The 22872-nt window shown below is 45.5% G+C and overlaps 1 protein-coding gene across 2 annotated transcripts; it reads right to left on the bottom strand.

The window, feature by feature from the left end:
- Positions 1 to 5174: 5174 nt before the first annotated feature.
- On the bottom strand, positions 5175 to 22150 carry GDNF (glial cell derived neurotrophic factor). Of its 2 annotated transcripts, none has more exons than XM_026035879.1 (3): positions 22128 to 22150; positions 20622 to 20819; positions 5175 to 6855 (listed from the first exon to the last, which is right to left on the bottom strand). In XM_026035879.1, exons 2-3 carry the CDS (start codon positions 20791 to 20793, stop codon positions 6371 to 6373), a joined length of 657 nt encoding a protein of 218 aa, XP_025891664.1. In that variant the 5' UTR covers positions 20794 to 20819; positions 22128 to 22150; the 3' UTR covers positions 5175 to 6370. The 2 variants fall into 2 exon arrangements, with proteins under 2 accessions (XP_025891664.1, XP_025891655.1); XM_026035870.1 differs by having other exon boundaries at positions 20721 to 20819.
- Positions 22151 to 22872: the final 722 nt, after the last annotated feature.

Below are 22872 nucleotides of genomic sequence, written 5' to 3'. Positions count from 1 at the left end.
CCACCCTGTGCCACATGCTCTAGGTGTGCCTGCTTGAGCAGGAAGGTTGGACTAGATGATCTGTAGAGGTCCCTTCCAACCTTAAATATTCTGAAATTCTGAAATTCTGAAATTCTGAAATTCTGTTCCCATCCAGCATCCTAACGGGAGCATCTTCCCGTCAGGAGCAGCGTGGTCTAACTGCAAGAGATGAGATGTGAATGGAGGGAGATAGGAGGCTTCTTGGGAGCACAAAGAGCTGCAGGGAGCAGGAAGGTGGAAGGCTATTGGCATTTCATTACTCCTGTGACACAGGAGTGAGAAGTTGGTGGTTTTACCTAAAGAGAAGGTTGCTTTGCTTGCCTTGCACAGATTTAAATTGCCACAGAGCACTGGGAACATCCAAAGAGTAAGTTGACAGGAAAAGATGTTAGATGAACTCACAGGAGGGAAAAAAAAAGACCCATGGAGAGTTGTTAAACACGAGTTATATGTGTGTATATACATATATATGTATATACACACGTATGTATGTATATACACACACATAAATATGGTGCAGGGTGTTCCTGAACTGCTAATTCTTGGAAGCTAGGTGGTTTTATAGCGGAAAAAATAGTACTCTAAATTTGCCATATTTTTCAATTTTTTTCTTTCACGGTTGATGGCAGCTGCCACAGACTTGAGACTGGCGATTCCATCATTGCCTTGCCTGCATGGCTGCTCTAACCCTTCAAAGAACTGGTGAGAAAGGAATTTCTGTATCTTTTCAAATGTTATCAGTTATTCAGACTGCATCTCTCTCTAACTTGTGTGTGTGTATGTTTAAAGAAACGTTTCACCTACAGAGTGAGGTGGTCATAAAAATAAATTCTAATGAAATTCTAATGGAGACCACCTGTAGACACGTTTGTGTCTTGTAGAGAAAAGGTTTTAACCTGAACTAAGAGGCTGTTTGGACATGTTTACAGCATCTTTGAGGCCAGAGATTAATGAAGGGGGAATAAGGGCAGGAAGAGTGGTCTGTGGGAGGGTGGCAATACAGAGGGAAAAGGGCGGGGGGAAAGAACACGTGGGGAAAGGCACCCTGAAAGGACTTGAGTTTGGGCATTTCCAGGATATGTGAAGTGATCTGAGTGCGTGTTAGTAACAGAGACTTGGGAGGAACAGGAAGAAAAAGATTAAAGGAACTGTAAAAGGATTCAATCTTTGTAGCCTCATGTGAGCGTTGCCAGCACGATCTGCAGCTCTGGTGCACTTATTTACATTCCAGCAAAACTGGAGCGATTCCATGGTAGTCAATGGAGCAGCTCTGGTGCAGACGTAGGTGGCTCAGGCCTGTTTGGAGGATAAGGCTTGTGGGCTTGGGCCAGGACTGATGTTTGTGTTTTTCCTAAGGGGAGTGTTAACCCATCCAGTGCTCGAGGAGCCTGAGGTTTGGGCGGCAGCAGAAGGAAACCTGCACCTGTGTGCCAGGACCAGGATCCCTGGGAGACGTTGCAGAAAAGGTAGAAAAGCTCCTCACAGAAATTTAGGTCTTCTGCTTCTTTGGGCAGCCTTTTCACAGCCTTCAAAAGCCCATCATGTATTCTTTATGATTTCTTCTTGTGTGCTGGCATGAGACAGCTCCTGAGAGAAGTGACTAAAACGCCACAGTCTCTGAGTGAAAAAGCCAGTGACGAATTCAGAAGTGTCCGTGCTGACCCCGAGCGCTGGCGCTGCGAGCTCGCGTGCCTGGGCAAGGGGACCTCCCGGCACCAGGCTGAGCCCAGTGCCGGCTCCTCTTGGTAGCAGCTCCTGTGCCTCTGTGAGAAGCCAGTGGGATTAATACTGCTAGGCTACGTGGTTCCTTCAGCTATTTTTATTGACCTGTGAATATATCTCCTGTATAATTAATTACAACTTTAGTGTCTCAGTCTTGTGATCTTCCCTTGAAGCCAGTGGGAAATTCTGCTAGGGTGAGGAGTGCAGGCCTGGCCTCTGCTTAGCCTTTATTCTTTTCCATTGCAACACAATTAACCTTTTCATTAGTAGAGGACTGTTCCAAATAAGCAAACTTCTCAATGTGTATTACTGAGCTGTTTCAAGCTGTCTCTTGCCTTGGAACAAAACATCTTTGTTCCAGCCATGCATGACATTTGGAGACCTATTTATACAGTGTGTCAGCTCCATTTGTTTTCTTCATCCTGATATTTTCCTCTGTATTTTTGGTTAGCCATCCAGATTGCAAGGAGCGAGGCTGCTTCTGGTTTCCTCCTGCTCTGTGAAGGAGCCCAGCACTGGCTGCCTTTGTCCTTTCTTCCCTTTAGTGGGCAAGGGTGAAATAACCCAACTTCAAACAAAGTTTTGATTATTTCATCCTTATTTCATCCATTCTCCAGYGTGTCTCACAATGCAAGGCAGTTGTGGGCATGGAGCTTCCTGGGAGTTTGCAGAAGGACCTGATATTATTGCAAATTTCACTGTAGCGCCCTTGCCAGCAAAATGTCCAGGATGTGTCAACACACATGCACTCCTGCAAAATATTCTGCATTCCCCTGCAGCTATTCATGATATATCCTGAGCCTCTAATCATCCTCTCTTGCCTGATAGCACAATTCTAACYGGAGAAAAAACAAAAMCAAAAAAACCCCAAGAAACAGAGCRAAACAACAACAACAAAAACCTTATCAAGATCTCCAGTAATTGAACTTATGTCCTCTTGATTTTAGGATTAAATAAGTGTAAATATTTATGAGGAGTTTGGTCCAAAGTCTTCCCTGCAAATAATTTCCTCAGACTAGACCCTCTTCTGCTCTTTCCAGGGCAGAGCCACGGTCGTGCTGTCCCTGCTACATACACAGCAATGCAATGTCTCTGGGTGTCAGCAATGCCTAGTGACAAATGGGAGTTCGTTAGGTCCTTTATATTTCTTTTATGCTTACACAATCTGACAGCAGAACATTTCAAGCTGCTTTAGTGCATGCAAGGTGCTAGAGAAATATTGCAATCCTGAACTCTCACCAGAAAACAAGGCTGCAAGTGCCAGCACAGCCGTGGCAAGGTCAAGATTAAAGTGATGATATCGACTGCTCTGTCTGATGTTTTCCTCACATGGAAGAYTGGGGTAGGAGGACATAACAGCTTCATGCAAACAAATCTGCTCCTGCTCCCTATTACCCAGCTCAATGTGAGCTTCCACATTGTGCTGGTGCTTCCTGCTCCATGTAAGAGGAGCTGGGAAGAGCAGCATTTCATCTTCAGAGCATCTCCCAGCTACATCTTATGTAGACGTGCACTGTAGCTATTTGGGAAGTGCGTGAGCTCTGCTAACTGCGAAGCAGCAGGTCCTTTTAGTGCCAACACTTAATRCGAGCCACATTCAAGCAGACCGCGATCGGCGGCCCTTCTGCCTGGCAAGGCGTGCGAGGAGCAACGCGCTTCCAGAGGCAGCCCCAGCCTTGCTCCGAGTCCGAGGGGCTGGGCTAGAGCTGCGTGCATGGTTCGTAAATGAAACCAAGGCATCCATATGCTGTGCATTAAAAGGAAAAGTGTTTGATCTGGAATGAGAGCTCGGAGCCTCCAGCTYGCTGCTCAGGCACTCACCCTTCCTTTCCTTAGCTGTTTCTAGGAGTGTGCAGAGTCCAGCGTCAAAACTGGTAACTCTGCATGTGGTTTTCGACTCTGTGATGGGAACTATAGCATTTAACACTAAAGACTTGAGAAATATTACTAGCAACAGCCACAAAAACCTACTTTCATCTTTTCCGTGATGGCAGAGGAAGAGTCTTCAAATGGTATTTTCCTATTCAAAAAAAAAGGAAAAATGACTGCCACGTGAATGGAATCTGGTTCAGCTCGTGTAACCTCTCTAAGAAAAGCAAAAGGCAAATCCCCTCTGAGGGGAGGGGAGGAACTGCAGCTGGGCATAGTCAAGGCCACTGCAGGGCTGCTGAGCCTGGCACGGGCAAGGGACAGCTCAGGTGACACCAGGATTCAAGCCTGCCCGAGTCCTTTACTGAGTCCTCACCACTGCAGATCCACTTCTCTGCCATCACACTGCCCGTTAATGTGTGTTTTGCTAAGGAGCTGCAGACCTCTCTGACGTGTGTTAAAGCAGGAGGGAGACGGAAGAGGAGAGGCCCGCTGTTCCCCAGCGTTATCCCGTGTGTGTTGGCGACAGGGCGATGCTGCAGCTCCAAAGCGCTGGGGGAACAGGGAGGAAGCACAAGGGACAGCCAGGTAACAATAGAAATGAGTTTTATTTCGTAAAAAGTTATAAAATGAATATTGTACAAAAATAAAGTCTGTAGAGAACTTTGGTTGATTAACAGAAATGACTGAGACATAAATTGTAGGTGAAGTAAAAAACTCCAGAGAAGCACACTCCTGTCTTCAATAAAGTTAAAAAAAATCACAAACTTTACCCTTTTGTGTTTTGAACATAGTGATCTGCTATGGTCTTGCCGTGCACGGGGGCTACACAGGATGGAGGTAGCCTTGTGCCTTGGCGGGGCTCCAGGACAAGGCTGGCTCAGTGACACCCATCGTCCTTGTAAAGCAGCAGGTTTKGGGGCTGGGTTATATCTTTTTATGTGTCTTGTGAACTTTCTGATGATGACAGCCTTCCTCTGTGGTACCTGGAGGGGTCTGGGGCAAAATATGAAGAGTCCTTATGTGCTTGAAATAAAAGATGGGGCCAATTTTTTTTTAAGTGGATTTTTTTTCTTATTCTTTTTGTGGGAGTTGATGCCTCAGTTCAGCTGTCAGAAATATCTAGTGACCTGCACTGCTGCTATCCTTCAGGAGATAAATCTCCTGCCTGAGAGCTTGCACTAAGGGTTGGATATTAATGCTTTTGCTGTAGGACCTCCCTCATCATTAAGAAATGTTCTAGAGAGAAATTCAGGCTGTTCTTCTGGGTGGATATGATCCCGTAATGTTTCAGCAAATTATACAAAACACTTTGGTTATGCAACACAATTGTTTACCTGCAGGTTACGTTAAATCCAGGACTAACTAATAAGAGGGATTTAACCTTTCCTCTATGAAAGTATGAAAGGAAAAGCTTAAATAAATATAACAAGAAATTATAAAGTTAAATGTGATTAATTTCCATTTGTCAATACTTATATGAGGTCAGTTGGTAAAAAAAAAAAGTGTGAAAAGAATGTGGCTACATTTAAAATATGACTAGAATTATTTTTTCTAACAAATTGCTAATGATGAGCCAAGTCCTGTAACCTTCACTTGTGCAGAGCCCTTTTGTGTCCTGTACTTGTATGACCGTAGTGATTTTCAAAATTATAAGTAAAGAAGAGGAAGGGCTGCAGACCTTGGTTCTACATTTTGTGAACATAACCAGAAATTTGTTTAAAAGAAAAAAAAAGGTAAAGTAAGTGATTTTTTTGCATTCAAGTTAATACTTTCAAAAGCATGGACCGTTGTTCCCAACTTGTCTCTCTGTATCTTCCCAGCACCTTCTACTTTGGCACCTTTGAAAAGAAACTTCAATAAATAAGGAAAGGAGACTCATTACTGACTGTAATAAATAACAATAACTTAATCTTAATAAATATCTTATGTATATTTATGTCTCTGAACGGATGCATTGCATCAAGTAGTCTCTGCTCACTCACAATGACCAAATATAAATGTAGTTCTGTAAGTGACATCAGTCCTTTGTAAACCAAAAGAAACATGTTTTGTGTAGGCCAGGACTTGCTATTTCTCTTTAGTAGGAAGAAGTGCTTAAAAACTCAACTTCTTTTCATAGGTAGCAGAAGAACGAAATCCTACACTTGACTGTTCTGAAGAAATATGAGATGGAAATAACCAGACTTAACCAGTAAGTGGAAACGTTTTGCTTTCTGTTGGTACTGGCCCTAAAGACCTTGAGCCTATGAATTTTGATATTTGCCTGATATCACCTTATTTACGAGATTGATCGTGTTATAATTTAAAGCTGTCCTAAGTGCTCAGGAGCTGCCCTCCAAGGAACAGCAGGGAAGCTGGTGGCACAGCCGGCGGGAGAGCTTGCTCCTTGGGGGAGCTCCCCAGGACGGATGGTGAAAGCTACAACGCAACGTGGCAGTGAAGGGTTGTGTTTTTAAGCACATTCCTCACGGATCCAAGTCTCACCGATGGCAGACTGGGTCAAACAGGAAGGGGAGCGCACACGCCATCCAGCCGTCAGGAACACCACCTGAATTTTTATTAACTTTCTCATCGGATTTAAAGAGCCTCCGTTTTTCTACACTGCCTCATACCCCACTGGGCTCCCATGACCACTTGTTCTGTGTTCTTGGTCCTCTCTTCTCCATTCTGAACAGGTGTTTCCTTGGGAACCTTGGTCCCTCTCTTTGCATTGTAGCAGGAATGCAATACTGGAGCAATCTCCAAAGCACAATAGTCAGACGCATCCACACCTTTTTGCGGAATGTTTTTTCAGTATATGGTAAACCAAGTTATCGTCCAAAAATGACAGGTCATCATCAAAGGCTGTGGGTCTGCAACAAGCTTGCCGCACTTTGTCATTAACTAGTTTTTTCTTTCTGGTTAAATTTTTTAAAATTTTGTCATACGTGGTCTCGGCTGCATCACAAGATCCACTGCAATACCGGAAAATTAGCTCTTCTTTGGTTTCATATCCCAAATCCAAGTCAGTCACGTTTAAATGTAATTCTGTTAAGACACATCCTCGATTTTTGCCCTTATGATTCCTCCTTCCTTTTTTGCTGGAATTCTCTATGTTTGTGGCTGCATTTTGCCGATTTCTCTCCCGCCTAGAAAAAATCGGAGTTTGTTTATCTGGCGACCTCCTCAGTCTTTTAATAGTGGCTTGAATAAAGTCCACTACCTCATCAAACTGATCTGGATAATCCTCAGGCATATTAGCTGTTTGGGGAAAAGAAAAAATAATTTGTCATATGTCGATGGTCATCAAGGGAAATTTGGCAATTTGTGTTTCARAAACATTAGATGCATGCAAGCTGCCCGTGACTTCAGAGAGCATCCCCAAAATCGGAAATAATGGAATGGTTCAGATCAGAATGGAAACCTACTGAGAAACAAAGTAATGATATATATATATTATACATTATATATATATAGATATATATATTATACATATATATATATATGCATTGATGTAGGCATCTCTCGCTTACACTTGGTAGCATTCAGGCAAGACTTTCAATATTGAATGAGCCCTGTCAAAACTGAGGAAAAAAAAACATGAGTGGATGAACCAATTGTAGAAAGGTTGGGCAGGCACTTCCTAGCAAAGCAGCAAGTGAATGAGGTTTCTTTGATACCTTTCTCTGATTCTCTGATTCTAATTGCTAATTGTTGTCTCTCTAAACCTGCAGTGCTAAAGCCACCTATCAATAAGTTGCTCAGTTTGCACAAGATCCAGCTATGGTCCTTAAAAGCAAGAAGAGCTGGTAAGAAGGAGATGGGAGATTGTTACAGGGAAACTAAACCTACAGATGGAGTCTTGTCTGAAACCTTCAGCCACCTTTCAACCTAGGCCTGCTGCAGTACTAGTGTCATGAAGGAAATAATCCTTGCCCACCTAAGAATGGAGAAATGAAATTATGGGTTACCCTTAAAGGTAATTACCCAACTAGGCATCTACCGCTTGCATTGTGTGCAATTCAGGCACAAAAATGTTATCTCTAACTCAACAGTAATATATGTAGGAGTCTATCCTGGTTACTAATATTAGTTGTAGAGTCCAAGCATTGTCCTGCCCAAGTGGATCTGAGGACACACTGGACACTAGATAAAGAGGAAGAGGGGTCTTTGTTGTTGAAGGTGCCCCATCTCAGAGCCCGCCAGCACCCTGGTCTGTGCATGATCACTACGCCAGCTGCACCAAGGCAGCTAAAGTTGGGAGATCCTTCTGTTATGTGAGTACTTATGTTTTTTAAGGCACAGGAGATGCCATAAAGGAGGCCTATGTGATGGTGGTAAAGCAGGCACGTGGCTGTCAACATTAAGCATGGCAGAAGCAACAGGGAAAAAAGTAGATCAAATAAYGAAGCTGACTAGAGAAGCTCTAGTTACATACACAGGCTTGCCACAGACAGAAGGCAGGGCTCTATCTCTCTGTGGCTCTAACACAACCTGTGCAAGAAACWGGCCAAGCTGTAGTCTGGAATGAGGCATGTGTTCAAGTCCAGGTGACCCTAACCTGYGTGACCTGAAGGGGTGTGAGTGGCCAACAAGGCTAATGGAGTTGGGGATCCCTGCGCAGCTGTGGCAGCATCAGGCCACTCAGGCCACTTGAGAGGTTCACGAAGAGAGATGTCAGATCAACAAGTATGATGAATGTCAACTTTCATTCTTTAGTGCCAAAAAGGGAAAGTTTTTAGGGGGAGAGAATATCCCCCTGGGAATCCGTATCTGTCAAAAACATATCTGAAGTGACTCCTGGTATCTGTGGACTATATCACTGGAGGAGACACAAGGCACATAGGTGGCATTAGGGAATGGTGGGCACAGAGCACCTGATCGGTGAAACCTATTGGACCTATTGACTCCCAACAATTCCTGTTCACCTACAACCATGTGTGTTACAGGACTATGCACTTACATAGCGTTGACTACAGTGGTAGCTGTGCTGTTAGGTGAGCCAGTGAGCCTTGCATTTTGCTGTAAGCAATCRCATCCTCTTGGAGGCCCAAGCTAGCCACCATCAATGCAAGGGTGCACTTTTTGGCACCTTCCAGCTGGACTTCAGATATGCCCCAAATTCACTTTTGTAACTTAGCGATATGAGAGGAACCTCTAGCCTCTGCAATCAGCCAACCTCTGGCTGGTACAACACTGACCTGTTGCTCAGTCTCACAAAGCTGARTTTCATCACACACATAATGTAGTGGCCTACACTTCTGGTGAAGCAACAAGTGTCAGCCCGACCCAGCAACCACTGGATCCTGMACTCAAGCACTGGGACTCCTGTTGGTGATGGGACGTGGCTTGGTGCTAATCCCCTGCTGATTAACAAAGTGCAGTTGTCAACGTGACTATAAGCTAACTAAGACTAGCTTTGAAAGAAACCTTGAGAGCCTGGGTTGAAGGTGAGTTTAGCAGCAGGCTTGCAGCTCAGGGAAGTACAAGATACCAGTCGTGACTCAGCAAAGACATTTAGTTGTCTGAAACCATGGGTGCAAAGCCTGAGGGACTGAAATGAAAAGCTGCAGAAAACTGCTGAACTAGGGCCCTGGGCAACCAAGGATAAGTAAAAATGCTAGAGGCAATGCAAGGTGTGATGGGTTGAAACAAGACACTAGAGGCGAGTGCTAAGAAACCAACAGAAATCACACATGAATAAGCAATAACCACTGACCATGGACTAAGGACTGTGAAAGGCTCAGAGACAGCAGGGAGGGTGGAGAAGACTGACAGCGGGACCACCCCTGTCTGACAGGCAGTTGGTAGATGTGTGGCCGGGATGCTGAGAGACCTCCCCCCTCGCAGCCACCACCCGATGAGCTCTCACTTGTGGTAAGTAATGCTGGGATTAAAAAGCTACGAGCCAGGGAACATCAGCGCGCTGATAGGGACTGCCTTGGCATTGAATGCTGGTATGTAACCTGAATACAGCCAATTCATCGAGTGCCACGATCTGTTTTACTTAGTCACATGCTCCTCTCTGTCTCAAGCACCATTTAAAAACCATTTATAGTCTCAGAACGAAGGTCAGCAGGCTGGCAGCTTCGCTCCTGCAACACATTGYGCTGCGTGCATCGGCACGGACTTGCCTACACAGCAGACTGCTTGCTTTGGGGCTTCCACACACTAGTGAAAAGCACGTATTATTTGCCATACTTATAAAAATGCACGTGTGTGTGTGTTAAACACACACATATGCATATATTTTTTTTTTTTTCCCAAAACAACTAATTTACTGACAACACTTCTGGTGGAGAAGCTGTGAGAACAAACATACAACAGAATCCAGTGAAGCTGTATGAAGTGCTAGCAGAAAATGCTCAGATAGTAATAAGAGCAGTATTTAAAAAAAAAGAATAGTACTGAGCCATGGCCTCTTTCCCTTGGCTCCAGGGTGGAAGAATTAGAAATTCAAAATATGAAAAAAAGAGAGAGAATAGTATAGTATAATGCAATATAGCATAGCCCACAGCGGTTGCTCAGTATAGGTTAGTGAAGGTTGGCTCACGCATATGTGAGTGCAATACACTCCAGAGTATGCACTCCCTGAGGAAGGGATGGTACATACAGGAAATGTAACATCCTTCTCCAGGAGGCAAACATATTTTCCTGCATGGGAAAGGACCTAATAGACTCCACCAGGTGAGCAGGAACTGAGACCTTGAGACAACCCCATCAGCTATAGAATAGTCCCATGAACACTCACAAGAATGGCATAAAATCGTGAGGTTTTATTTGGGCTATACATCACAGTTTGAAAGTTGTTACCTAATTTGAGAATTCCCTGGGGAAAGCGCTGCTGAGAACACCCGTGCTAGGGGCTGGCATGCTGGTGCATGCACGTTTCAAATTGCAAACTCACATTGCAAATTCAAAGGGCAGTGGAGGCTTGCAGCACGTTAGGAAACAACTTCCCTGCTCCTCCCTGGGATGGAGAAGCCTCATTTCCATGTCCTGGAGCAGTCTCTGTGTTTCTATCCTGGAGATATCCTCCTCCAATGGGATCCTGTCCTTGTTAATGCTGAGTACCTGCCCATTGGGCTTATCCTTCCCATATTGTTAACCCCCTGGTTATGCTCTCTCTTTCCTCACGCCTCTCTCTTYCCAGGGATACACAAGTTTTGTGTTAACCCTACACAGAGCCCCTCTGGCAGGGCAGAGGGGCTCAGCATGCACTGGCTGGAGCTGTGGCAGGGGCACACATTGGGCTCCTGCTTGTCCCATCTTCCCTGCTCCTGCTCCTCTCCTCTCCCTCTTCATGCGCCCTGCTAAGCGTGTGACATCTYCAGCACCAGCTATAAACAGGCAGAGCATTTTCCTCTGGTGGCAACCAGTGGATCAGGCCCTTTCCTAGTACTGGGAGTACTGAAACCAGCGACTAAGGACAGAGGCTGGGACTGCTGTCTGTGCACTAGGCTGCTGCTTAGCACCTCTGAGCTGCTCTTGATCTGCCAGGAATTTCCCATAGGTCAGAAAAGGAATAAGAAAGCAAAGAAGGAAAGAATGAAGTGTCACAGGACTGGTGACAGCATGGTAGGAATTCAGATCAGTGACTGGGCTGGGAACTGAGCTGGTTAACATCAAGTGTCCAAACCTCCACAACTCAAACAACAACAAAAAAAGTCAGCAGACGTTTTAAAAATAAGAATATTCCTATCTTCTACTTGCTCTTCTGTACTTCTAGGGCACACTTGTGATACAAAATTTGGGTGCAGGAGCACCAGCACGTATGGCTGCACACTTCTGCAGGCAAACAGCGCTGGGTGCTCCCCGCTGATCTGCACAGGGCCAGTCTGAGCTCTGCTTCGTGGGGCGCACAGAAACGCGCCTTGTTCTGGGCACGTTCTCCACTGCAGCCCCCCAGAGCGTGCCCTCACATTTCCAATTAATTACAGACACCATGTGCCAGCAGGACCTGGATCTGATATGTCTGGCTTTTTAGAAGAATAAATTACATAATGTTCATATGGATCTTTTACATAACATAGGYCTAAACGAATATCCAAACCAAATTTGCCATGTTCTCAAGAAGATAATTTCCATTGAGGACTAATTTCTGTCTGTTCAAATGTGATCGAAATTATATTTTGTAAAACTAATCCTTTGATGTCACTAGCAATAGATTTTTTTAAAGCCAAATATACCCCCCGCAGTGGCTGCAACTCAGCATGGTAGAGCAAGAATCTCTTGGTTTGAACCTGACCACAAATTGATTTCAGTGGGAACAGATGGATCTTCAGCTTTTGAAAAAAAAAAAAAAATACGCTCCCTCATTTTGGTGCTTGATTATGGATTTAAAAGGCTAACTGCAGACTCTTCTTGATCATCCAGTCTATCATGATTAACGAAAGCTAAAATCTATTAATTGCAAAAGAAAAATTTATATAAGTGTTGTTCTTTTTTTTTTTTTTTTTTAATCTCAAAAAAAACCCCACAAAATCTTAAGTGGTTATAAACTGTTTATACTTCAAGGAACAGAACAGTTTTGTATACTGTTCCAGAAAAAAACATAATTATGTCACTGCAGTATCAACTTGCATTTTGCATATCCTGAATTGCAGTGATGTCATAAATGCCACAGAAGGTATACTACAATTGATAAAATGAGATTTTTGTTTTATATTATTGCTTGAAATGAATGCATTTATGGGATTGTGTAGCTACTACATCAAAATGTCAAGCCAAACATTTAATAAAATTACTAGGATAATATTTCACTTAAACACAGCTGTCTTTCAATTAGAAAGGAGTTCAAACAGCAGTATTCAGACTTTTGTTTAAAGTATGATTTCAAAGATCAAAGGGGTTAATCCAGCTCATTATAATGATAAGCACTCTTCAGAAAATTCAGATCCAGATCTGTGTTAGGATCAAATGGCCCCTTCTGCAAAATCAGTTCTGTTGTTTTAAGTAGAGCCCTTCTTAACAAAAATATTTTTATTCTTCTTCTGCTGTTATTTTCAAAGTTTCCTTCAAAGTTACAACCACAAAGATGTTTCCCCTTAGATCATTTACTAGTGGGAAATATACAATTACTGTGCATCTAATTATGACTGCAGTAAATCATCCTTTTGCTATTTATGCTGATGACTCTGATATACCATTTTTTCATGGATTATTTTTATATTTAGCTTGCTTTGTAGTAAGTTCCTCATATACTTATAGTGGACAAGCCATATTCAAACCCAGAATCTCTCTGTTTCACACCACAAAGACTAGGGAGGATCTGGAATAATCTCTTCACAGAAGTGTGACCATAGTGAGCTCAAATTACTAACGTTCTGATGCTTCTACTTTGTAAAGCAAAGAAATGTGAACTTAGATGAGAATAAAACATTTATTTTATTGAAAATGAAATACTTTTATTAACAAGCCTTTTACGCATGCTTTGAACTGAATCGTTACCACACTTGCCTACTGGGTCAATGTTGAAACCAGTTACACTGAAAAGCTTTCYCTACTTAAACAATTGAAGTAACACCTTTATGAGGAATGACTTTGTGTTGTATGAAAATCTGTGAGACTAAGAGTGAAACAGAAACCAGTTGACTGTGTTCATTARGAAATGGAGTATCAAACTCCAGGGTCAACTCATCTTTAAATGTTTAATACAGTTCTAGTTCATTACCTTACTCCCTGACTTGCCAGCTCCCCAGCAAATGTTGCGTCCTCCCCTTGGACTTAAAAAGCCCTTAGAAACAGATCCTCTACCCCGTGTCACTTGTCTTTCATCAAGGTACAGTGTTAAGTAACCTTGAGTATGACTCCTGAGCCATTTATATCAATGTTGAGTACAATAAGCCAGTATTGGAAAAATGTGCACGGTTAAAGCTACCTGCTATGCTTATTCCTAATTGAGCAGCCAAGTTTCCTGTCTGTAGCCCTAGCTAATGCTGCTGTATACCATACCTTGGTGGCAATGGTAGAGCAGCAGGGTACTTCATATTTCTCATTGCTATGCTCCATTTTTCCAGGGTCTGTCTCCCCTTGCATCCTCTATGTGCTTTCTTACAGGTGTGAAATGGAATCTCCTCAGCAAACCTCGTTCTGTTCACTCCCACCAGAAGAACAAAAAWCAGAAGCAACAGGACCCTTATAACCTTGGTAAGTTGGGAGAACATCCTGGTAACAGGGGGAAAACGAGGCCAAGGGAATTGAGTGAAGTGTAGGAAGCAGCCTTACAGGCTGCCGTGTAGACAAGGATTTCCTGTTCTCCATCAGGTTCAAGCAGGAATTGTCCATAAAATCCCACCTAACTTCAGGAAAGCAGGATGGGCACATGTAGCTCAGCACCTCTTCTGACCTCCCTGGGCCCAGAGCGGGCAAAAGGCTGACTGTGCAGACAAGCAGCCAAGGGGCAGCTGTGGTGGGATGTGATTTCTCCTGAGACTCAGGGCTCTGAAAAAAACAACTTTTCAGTGGTACACTCCTCTCTATGGCCATGTACCACTCCAAATCTGCACCACCCTGAGATAAATCTCCAGCTCCCTTAAATGACCTGGGTTTGTGCTTAATGCTTGGTTCAGTTACATCCTGGTGAGAACCCTGGGACCTGAAATCCAGGTCCTCTACTCACTACAAGCCATGTAGCCAGCTAGCAGGCACAGCACAGAGACTTTCAGGGAGCAATTAGTGCTGCTACTACAGAGAAATTCTCTTTAGGGTTCCTTGTGGAAGAGCAACTCAACCCAGCCTGCACATGACACCAGTAAAACTTCACACTGGTTTCTCAGCCCCGCTTCAGCTCTAGCTCACTTAGTATGAGCAGTTAATAGAAATAACACCAGAAATGTCACTTCAACAAAAGCTCAGGCTAAGGAAGCGTTTGCTAAAGGGCTGCTGAATACACTCATATATCGGATCTCTCTTAYGATGTTAAGGACCTGAAGTTAAGAGGTATCCGAGGAACAAATGTAGGTAGTAAAGCAGCAGAAAGGGACCCTATCACTGTCTGTCCCCTGAGGCAGGAAAAGAGAGTCTATATAAAGCACTGTGGTGAAGCTATAACTGACACACTTCTGTGACTATCTCTTCTGCTCTCAGGTTTTTATATGACTTATAAATAATACACATTCTTCTATCATCTTTCAGTTGCTTCATTTCAACTTTTTATAATAGCAGCAATATGAAAAGCAGGTTCGCAAAATATTCTCATCATAAAAATCACTCCTTGGGAGTAGAACAGTTGTGTTGCAGGACATCTGACAGCAAAACATGGGGACCATGATTTGCCAGACAACACTCAGTGGCTGCTCTGACGAACTCTGCCTCCTTCCCTGCTGCTGAGCAAGATCCATACCTCCCTGCTGTAAATTTCCTAAGCAAGGAAATTTGGTTTTGCCAAAGAACTCTTAAAGGTTTAGGATGGAAGCAGAAGTAGTCCAGATATTTTTATGCACTGTTGGTTTGGATTGATGGGGAGAATGGGTTTCCTTGATGGGTTATGATGGGTTATGATGGAATATGATGAGTTTCCTTGAAAAATCTTTGTCATCTGAGAAGTTTCAGCATACTTGCTGTAACGTAGCCTGGTTATTGGCTATAAAAGCCAAATATTTTCACTTCGATATTTGTTTCCTAAGTTTACTCCTATTCAAAAATCACTTAAATATTGGTACAAGTTCCATTTGCTTTGAAGAAGTATATTTACTGGTTTCAGTTTAAGTAAGTGTTGCACAGCTAGATATAGACCAAGGCAAAAGGCTACATACCTGCTAAGTAATACAGTGGGACTCTATTCCTTTAAAAATAAAAAAGATAAAAAAAGCTGATATTTGAAATTTTTGACATTACGTAATTTGTTTTCTCTCTTTGATCTTAAAAACAGACAAATTGTAATCTATATTTTGTAGCTCTATGTTTTATTTATACCTGCCTAATATTAATATAAACCTATTTACTCTCTTTTTAAGTAGGACCTGGTTGCCAGGATTCATTGAAACTATTCCTTTGGTGCCACTTTCCATATAACACTTCTTCCAAAATCACAGCTCTTTTTGGCTAGAAATGATCATTCTCCTGTGCCAACCAGTCTATCAGTACTAATGTGTTAGTGGCTTATTTAGATGTTTGATGGCTCTGAAGGTTAACTTGCTATTTCATAAGTATGAGATTCCTCAGCAACTGGAGTTTTGTCCCACATAAAAGCTTCAAGTAGCAGCTGGTGGTAGTGTGTGCTGAGGAGAGGGACAGGAGTTATAGAAAGTGGGACTCAATGAACTCAGGATCTCCTCTGAGCCTCTGTAACTCTATGTATTTTGAACTTACTCTGCATAGTCCTAGCCAGGAACGGTATAATTTGCAAAGACTTTGCAACCTATCAATTTGAGGATCTTATTCCAGCAGCAAAATAATGCATCCCCCATCCATTCATCCACAGTCATTTACTTGGACGAAATTCTCAGCCTTCCAAGAAGGGATTTGCAGCTTGTGGTCTGCAGACCCTCAGCAGGGGGATTTCTGAATTATGCTTAAGAGGCCTCTGAAAGGTGACTAAGAAAAGCATGTTCAGATATGTTAACTAGCAGCCCACATCTGAAAAACATCTAATAGGATCCCTGTTTCCGCTGGAAAATTTTTGAGGTTCTTAAGCTTAGGAGTAGTCAAATACAAAATTTTAAACAAAAGCTAGCCTTTAAAATGAAAATAAAACTATATCTCTTACATTTCAATTATTTCAATCTTAGCCTTCAAAACACCCTTCATGGGAGTAGATTGAGCAGGTATATTTGAGACTGTGGAAAGAATGGCATCTAGACAGGGCAACATGCTCTGGATTTCCCCAGATGTCCTGCTCTTTTTTTCTAGACTTTTTTTTTTCCACACACACAAAAAGCAATTGATCTCTGAATGCCTTTAAACGCTGGCTATGCCCATGCAGACAGACTTTATATAGTGATATAGCACAGTGATATATGCACACRCAGTTTGACAGTGGCTGGATGCACTGCTCTATACACTCAGATCAAACGCTGCAATGTGGCTCCTGTTCTGTACATCAGATACCTCTAAGAGGCCCTGGATTTACTGTGCATGGGCATGTTGCCYCTATAGCTTATGGATGTTTTAAAGTGCATATGCTGCATAGTATGTAGATAGAAATAGGAGAGTTCTGCTCCTTAACACTGAATGTGTCTAATAAGCACTGCAGAGAAAGAAACATGTTCACGTGGCAGTATGCTTTAGTACTGACTTTGCCTTAAAGAGCACTATAACATAACTGTTTATTTTAGATACTTCCCATGCTAATGGATAATGTTCCAGCTAAAAGCAGTTACTTAACGTTGAATAACCCTTTAGCAAGGATACGAAAAATGTTTACAGAGATATAATCTGTGTATAACATGTCATGTTACAGTATACCATATCAAAGGGGGTGCCAGCAGCAAATCAGTGGCCATGGAGTTCCTCCAGCCATTGCAATGCACAAGAACATATTTTCCCTTTTTTAGGAGGGAAATGTCCACAGTGAGCTTTTTCGTTTATTTTGACATACATACTGCTGATTCTTACTCAAGATGCCCACTGTTGATCACACGACTATATATCATCTTCTGCAGATTTACAGTCCTCTAGTTTTCATATATCTGTTGACTGCAACTATACAGGGGCAAGCAGTTATAAAATGTATTTCCTGGGAAGCTCATGTAAGTCAAATCTAGTGATTGGCTCCATCTGTACTGTTATATCTCAAAATTGCTGGCTTAGTTTGTATGTAATATGATTCAAAATTGTTCTGATTGTGGTTGCTATTACAGCTAACTATGTCYTTCCCTCAGTAGACTATAGCATAAGTAAAAAAGAGAAAAGGTTTTCTGATTTTACAGCCCTGCCTTGCAGCTACTCTTCTTCCATGACATAAGCTGTCCCATGTTGCYTGGAACACCTACAGAGGATTCATCCCATCCACTACATTTTTGGAGTCTACTATCAYCCATGTCCACTTCAGTAGAAAATGCAGAGGCCTGCAGTTGTCAAGACTCTTTCTATCTCTAATTACTGACCTGAACAAAAAAGGTCAACACACTACACCTGAGCAGTTGGGAAGGTAAAGACCTTGCCTATAATCTGGAGTGAGGACAGGTTTCAAGTCAATTTGAAAGAGATGAAATAGCATCGGGTGACCTCGGGGCACTTTGGAGAGAAAGCAATCCCATCAAACAAGAACACATGAAAGTGCCAAGACCTGGGAACACAGGTCTGTGTTCTAGCAATGTATCTGGCTGCCCCAAGAGGCTGGACTTGATCTTGCATCCCTCCTAACCACCATTCCCGGCAAAATATTAGAAACCTGTTCTATATGTGAATAGGTATAGTGCATACTTTAGCATGCCCTAGGTGCTCTGCACTCATCCCACGTGTGCATTGCTCTAGGGACAGCAATGCCCTCGTCTTGGAAAGCACACAGTAGCCAGCACTGCTCAGCATCCACAGGTTGCCTTGTGCAGATGATATAATGATCTTCATCGTAGCTAACTACGATGAAGCTTCTACAACTTTGGGAACTGACCCATGCAAAGGCACTTGGTGAAGCTGTGAACCATTAGTATACACAGAGAAATGAGTACACGGTAGGTCCAYTAGCAGAGCAGCTGTAAGTATGCATGCATGCTCACAACACATTGCCCTCTGCTTGTAAAAGAAGCTCTGAGGAGGAGGCCTGCATGCTGTAGATATGGTGTAGATATGATGTCTGTTGTGAACACTGTGCTAACTCATATGTTGAAAAGTGTGTGCCACTAAATGGAGAGAGACAGATATGTCACATGCTCTGGCTGTGGCTACTGTGGATCCAAGTGCTGCTGCAGCGAGGAAAGCAGAACCATGGCTGCATATGGCCAGTTTTGCAGGCTCTTTGTTTCCAGAATGCGGTCCAGACACCACACATTTTAAAATCAACTAAAACAGTGCAAAAGTGAATCAAAGTATTTCCCTGCTTTCATACAGCTGCTCTTATGCAAGTCTCCCCTGACTCATCAGACTTGGCAGTCTAGCTGACAGAGGAGTTTCTAACTTTTGGGCATGGATACTGCACGCTCTTGTGTAAAGATCACAGAAACTCCACGGGTTTCCCTGCATTTCTGCTGTGAAGAACAATGCTGCTTATTTTCCCTTGCTGATGGACTCTTCTATTTGTGATCTGCATGGTTAAGAGATCAAGACCAAATCATCGGCTTTTCTTAAAATGAATATCCTGGATAATAAGCTATGGTCTATCTCTTCCTGGCAGAGACTAACCAGGAAGATTGGAAGTAGAGATTTCTGGAAGAGGTTTTCTGTTGATAGCAGCATAGCCCAGGTAAAATACAGTCAGTCTTTCTACTTCCCTACTTCTTGTTTGCTCAACCCATAAAAAAAGAGGAAATGCGGAGATTAATTTGACGCTAGGAAAAGACAAGACTTATGCTGCCTGCCTCCTACAGTTGCTGCAGAGAAAGCAGCTTATGAGGAAATACCTTTTTGAAAGTGAGTTTTCAGACAAAAGTGAATGTTGTAGAAATACTTCAGCCCTGGAGTGTAGTGCACTAATGTGCTCTCACCCTGCAGCTTTTGTCCAAGTTAGAAATCAGCTAGTGCTGCTTCTTCCTAACACTCTCTTCTTCCCTCAGAAGTTGAACAAGCCCTTGTGAAGGTGACTGTCATGACTGCCTGAAAAAGCACATCTCTGGGGATGGAGGGATCAGCCAGTGCCCAAGGACCTTCTGCATCCTGAAGCATGTTCTGAAGAGCAAGATCACAGGGCTGTAAAAGCTCTGCAGTCCTTGCAGGATGGGGACCTTGGAGAAAGCTCTTCTGGCCAATACCCACATGATGAGGGGTGGAAAGGATGGCAGGGGATGTCAGTCACTGAACTGCAGACGCAGATGGAAATAAGAGGAGGTGGTAGCCAAGGAAAGATGACAACAGGGAAAAATGAGAAGAAGGGAAGGAAATAGAAGAGACTAAATACAGAAGGACACAAGATGTGCACTAGTGTGTGGGGGGGTAAGACTGAAAGGAGATGAACGTGGGAGAGCTGACGCAAGGAGGAACTGCAACAGAGGGATTCTCCTGCATGTCACTTCTAAGCTGCACCACAGCCCTGCTACTTTGGAGTAAGAAGATAAAACAAATCCTGAACATTGCATGCTCTCTGCATCCTACAGCAGCTAAGCAAAGAGCAAGAGCAAAAACAGCAGCCTCAGCACTGCATTTCTGCCTTTGCTAAGTGAACACCTCTACAGTCTATGTGAGTATTTGGCACTTATTGAGTCATATTAGTTCCTACTTTAAGAAGACCCTGGTGTTAATGTAACAACTGCACGCTGCGGTGGAAAYGCTGTATCTGCTGCTGTAGGAGACCTGTTATTAGGGGGGCATCATTCTCTGTCACTCGGAYGCCAAGCTGCCTCTCCGTAAGCTGCCTCCTGGGGAGGTGTCTACAGCAGGTTCCTAACCCCGCTCCTGTTATTCTGCTGTAAATTTCCAGGCAGACACACACTAATTTCAGAATGAGGATTCAGAGAGGGTTTAGCGAAACGCAGCAGCACCAGGGCGCGTGCGGTGCCTCACACCAATCCTGAGCAGGACTTCTGCCCTCTACAGACAGCAAGTCACAGTATGGGCAAACTTGAGCACGGAGAGCAGGTTAAGGGGCTGGGGAGGGAGCACTTTGTGCCTGCATTGCTAAGCGCATGTACCTGATCCTCCTGTCAGCTCCTTTGCATACAATTTAACTGCCCATCTTCCGGGGGTTTTCAACCAAAGGGATCTTAGGAGTGCCTGGAAGGCAGAACCAAGGGTAGAGTAAAGGGAAGGGGGGCCCTGCCTCTCTGGTCACCAGCCCTGCTTGGTGGCTGCTGCAGCCAGAGCAGAGCCATTGGCCTCGCTGGGTGAGAAATGAGTCAGAAAGGGGGGACACTCTCCTCGCCCCGAGGCCCGGGCAAACGGGAGCAGCTTTAGCAAGACAGACAGCGGTGTCTACGAAGGGGAATGGTTCTTACAGTCACTGTGCAGAGCATAGGGAGGCGGCAGGCTGATGGGGGAGAGATCGTCTTCAGGCCCCTCTAGCACTGAAGGGGGCCCCTTGGGAGGCGTCTTACCGGTGGGCAGGGGCGAGGTGGAGATCGTGTTGAGCAGCACCACGCAGACAGCCACAACATCCCATAACTTCATCTTAGATCTCCGTCCAACACGGGCCCCTGGCATTGGGGAGATGCAGGGTTAGACGGCGGCTGTTGCGGGGGAGCTCCCCAGTCCTGGGCCCTCCCTGCCAGCTCTGAGATACCCAAGCTGGGCCTGGGGATGGGACAAGGGGAAACAACCTCCGTCTTGGCCCATCCCTCCCTCTGACACCTACTGCGGATGGAAATGGATTTTCCCAGTGAGAGAGGGAAAGAGGATCATGTCCTCTGCAGCCCCTAACCAGCCCCCCATGCCAGGGCTACTGCCCTGGGAGCTAAGGCTGTGGACTAATAGATCCTAGGGGACTGCTCCCAGGCCACCTAGGGACTGGCCGTGTCCCCACATGGGCAGCCAAGCCACGTTGCGCACGTCCTCCCCCAGCACCCAGGCAGGGTGCCAAGGTGGGTGCTCCCGGGCTGGGCCAGGACAGGGTGGGCCAGGCTGGCCCCTGGCGCAGGGCCAGGGTGCTTTACAGGGCTCCAGGCAAACTTTTCCTTTCCCATTTCYCTCTCCTCTCCCCTTCCCCTTCCTTCACATTTCCTTTCCCTCTCCTCTCCTTCCCCTCACCTTTTCCTTTTGCCTTTCCCTCTTCTTTTTCATCTCCTCTCAAACTTCTTCCTCTCCTCTCCCTCTCCCCTTTCCCTTTTCTTTGCACTTTCCTCTCCTTTTCCCTCTCCTCTTCCCTTTTCTTTCGTCTCCCTCTCTCCTTTTCCTTTTTCTGCCCTATCATTTTTCCTTCCCTTTGCCCCTTTCCTCTACTTTTCCCTTTCAAATTCCCCCTTCCTTTTGCTTTGCATCTCATTTYCATTTCTGTCTCCTTTCCTTCATTCTTTCCATTTTCTCTTTTATTTCACTCCCTCCCCCAACCTTTTTTTTTTTCCCTTTGCTTTTCCTTTCATCTCCTTTCCTCACTCCCTTCCAGGCCGTCCCGGTTCCTTGCCCGCGGCTGGGCCGACTCAGGCACTTTGAGATCCTCCAGCGGGGAGGACAGCTCCCCCCGGCCCCAYCGGATCCGACCCGGCCCGGACGGCGGTCCCGAGCCGTGTCCGGCGGTTCCAGCTGCCGCTCCCCGGTACCCGCGACCCAGTGCCCGATGCCCGGTACCCAGTGCCTGGCGCGGCCGTGCAGAGGGATGCGCGGCGGGCTCGGCTCTCCCTGAGGGGCTCCGCGGCTGCGGACTCTCGCTGCCCGTGTCCCCGCGGGAGCGGCAGCGCGGGGCCGCGGGGCAGCTCCGGACCAAGCCGGGCAGGCGGCGAGGGGACCCCCACCCCGGCCCCCTCCTTCCCAGCGCGGCCCCTCGCCCAGCGCGCAGCGCTCGCCCTCACCTCCGAGCTGGTCTCGTCGGACCCGAGATGGACATTAACGCCAGGAAGCCGAGCGGCCGGGCGGCAGATGCATGTGGGCCAGGTCGGGGGCCGACCGCCGGGACCCTCTTTGCGCGGGTTCGGGGCGGGGGGAGGCTCGGGAGGAGGGGGGAAGAGTTCACGAGTCCCGCCGGGGGCAGAGGGCGGCGGGCGGCACGGGACCCCCCGCCGCCGCCGCAGGTGCTGAGGCGGCCGCGGCACGAGCGGCGCCCGGGGGTCTCCGCCCGCTGCGGCCCCGAGCCGCGCTCAGCAGCGGCGGCCGCGGCGCGGGGCGCGGGGAGCGCCGCCTGGCAGCGGGAGCTGGCGCTGGGTGCTGCTCTTGGGACCCTGCCTGGAAACCTGAGAAAGACACTCCATCAACAACTGCGGGGAGTCAGATGAAGACATCAGGGCTCCTGTAGCGCCAGCTGGTCCAGGCAGAACGGCGAGCCGCGCACCGCTCCGTCCCGCACGCAACGGCGCGGGGAGAGAAAAAAAAGAAAAAACAAAACAAAACAAAACAAAAAAAAAAAAGCCCAGCAGAGGAGGGCAGGGTAAAATCAAATAAAACGAAGTCCCCCCTCTTCAGCCCGCTGGGAGAATCAGAGGCCGGCGCTGAGGTCTGCAGGGCCAGTGGCAGCAGCAGCAGCAGCAGCAACGGCAGCGGCGGGGCTTCCACCTCCAGCACGGGGGTCCCGTCGCGGCGAACGCTTTAGATCCGAGCAGG

The sequence above is a fragment of the Nothoprocta perdicaria genome, unplaced genomic scaffold (assembly GCF_003342845.1).
Source record: "Nothoprocta perdicaria isolate Ctin4 unplaced genomic scaffold, notPer1 scaffold_1, whole genome shotgun sequence".
NCBI classification, from domain to species: domain Eukaryota; kingdom Metazoa; phylum Chordata; class Aves; order Tinamiformes; family Tinamidae; genus Nothoprocta; species Nothoprocta perdicaria.
Note: the sequence above shows the minus strand (reverse complement) of the source record. Positions and strands in the feature narration are given on the sequence as shown.

What these genes read in the sequence shown, in the direction of transcription:
- GDNF (XM_026035879.1), bottom strand. Translation starts at nt 20,793, where the DNA reads ATGAAGTTATGGGATGTTGTGGCTGTCTGCGTGGTGCTGCTCAACACG. An exon ending in CTATGCTCTGCACAGTGACT is followed by an intron (nt 6,856 to 20,621) that starts GTAAGAACCATT and finishes TTCCCCAAACAG; the next exon opens with CTAATATGCCTGAGGATTAT.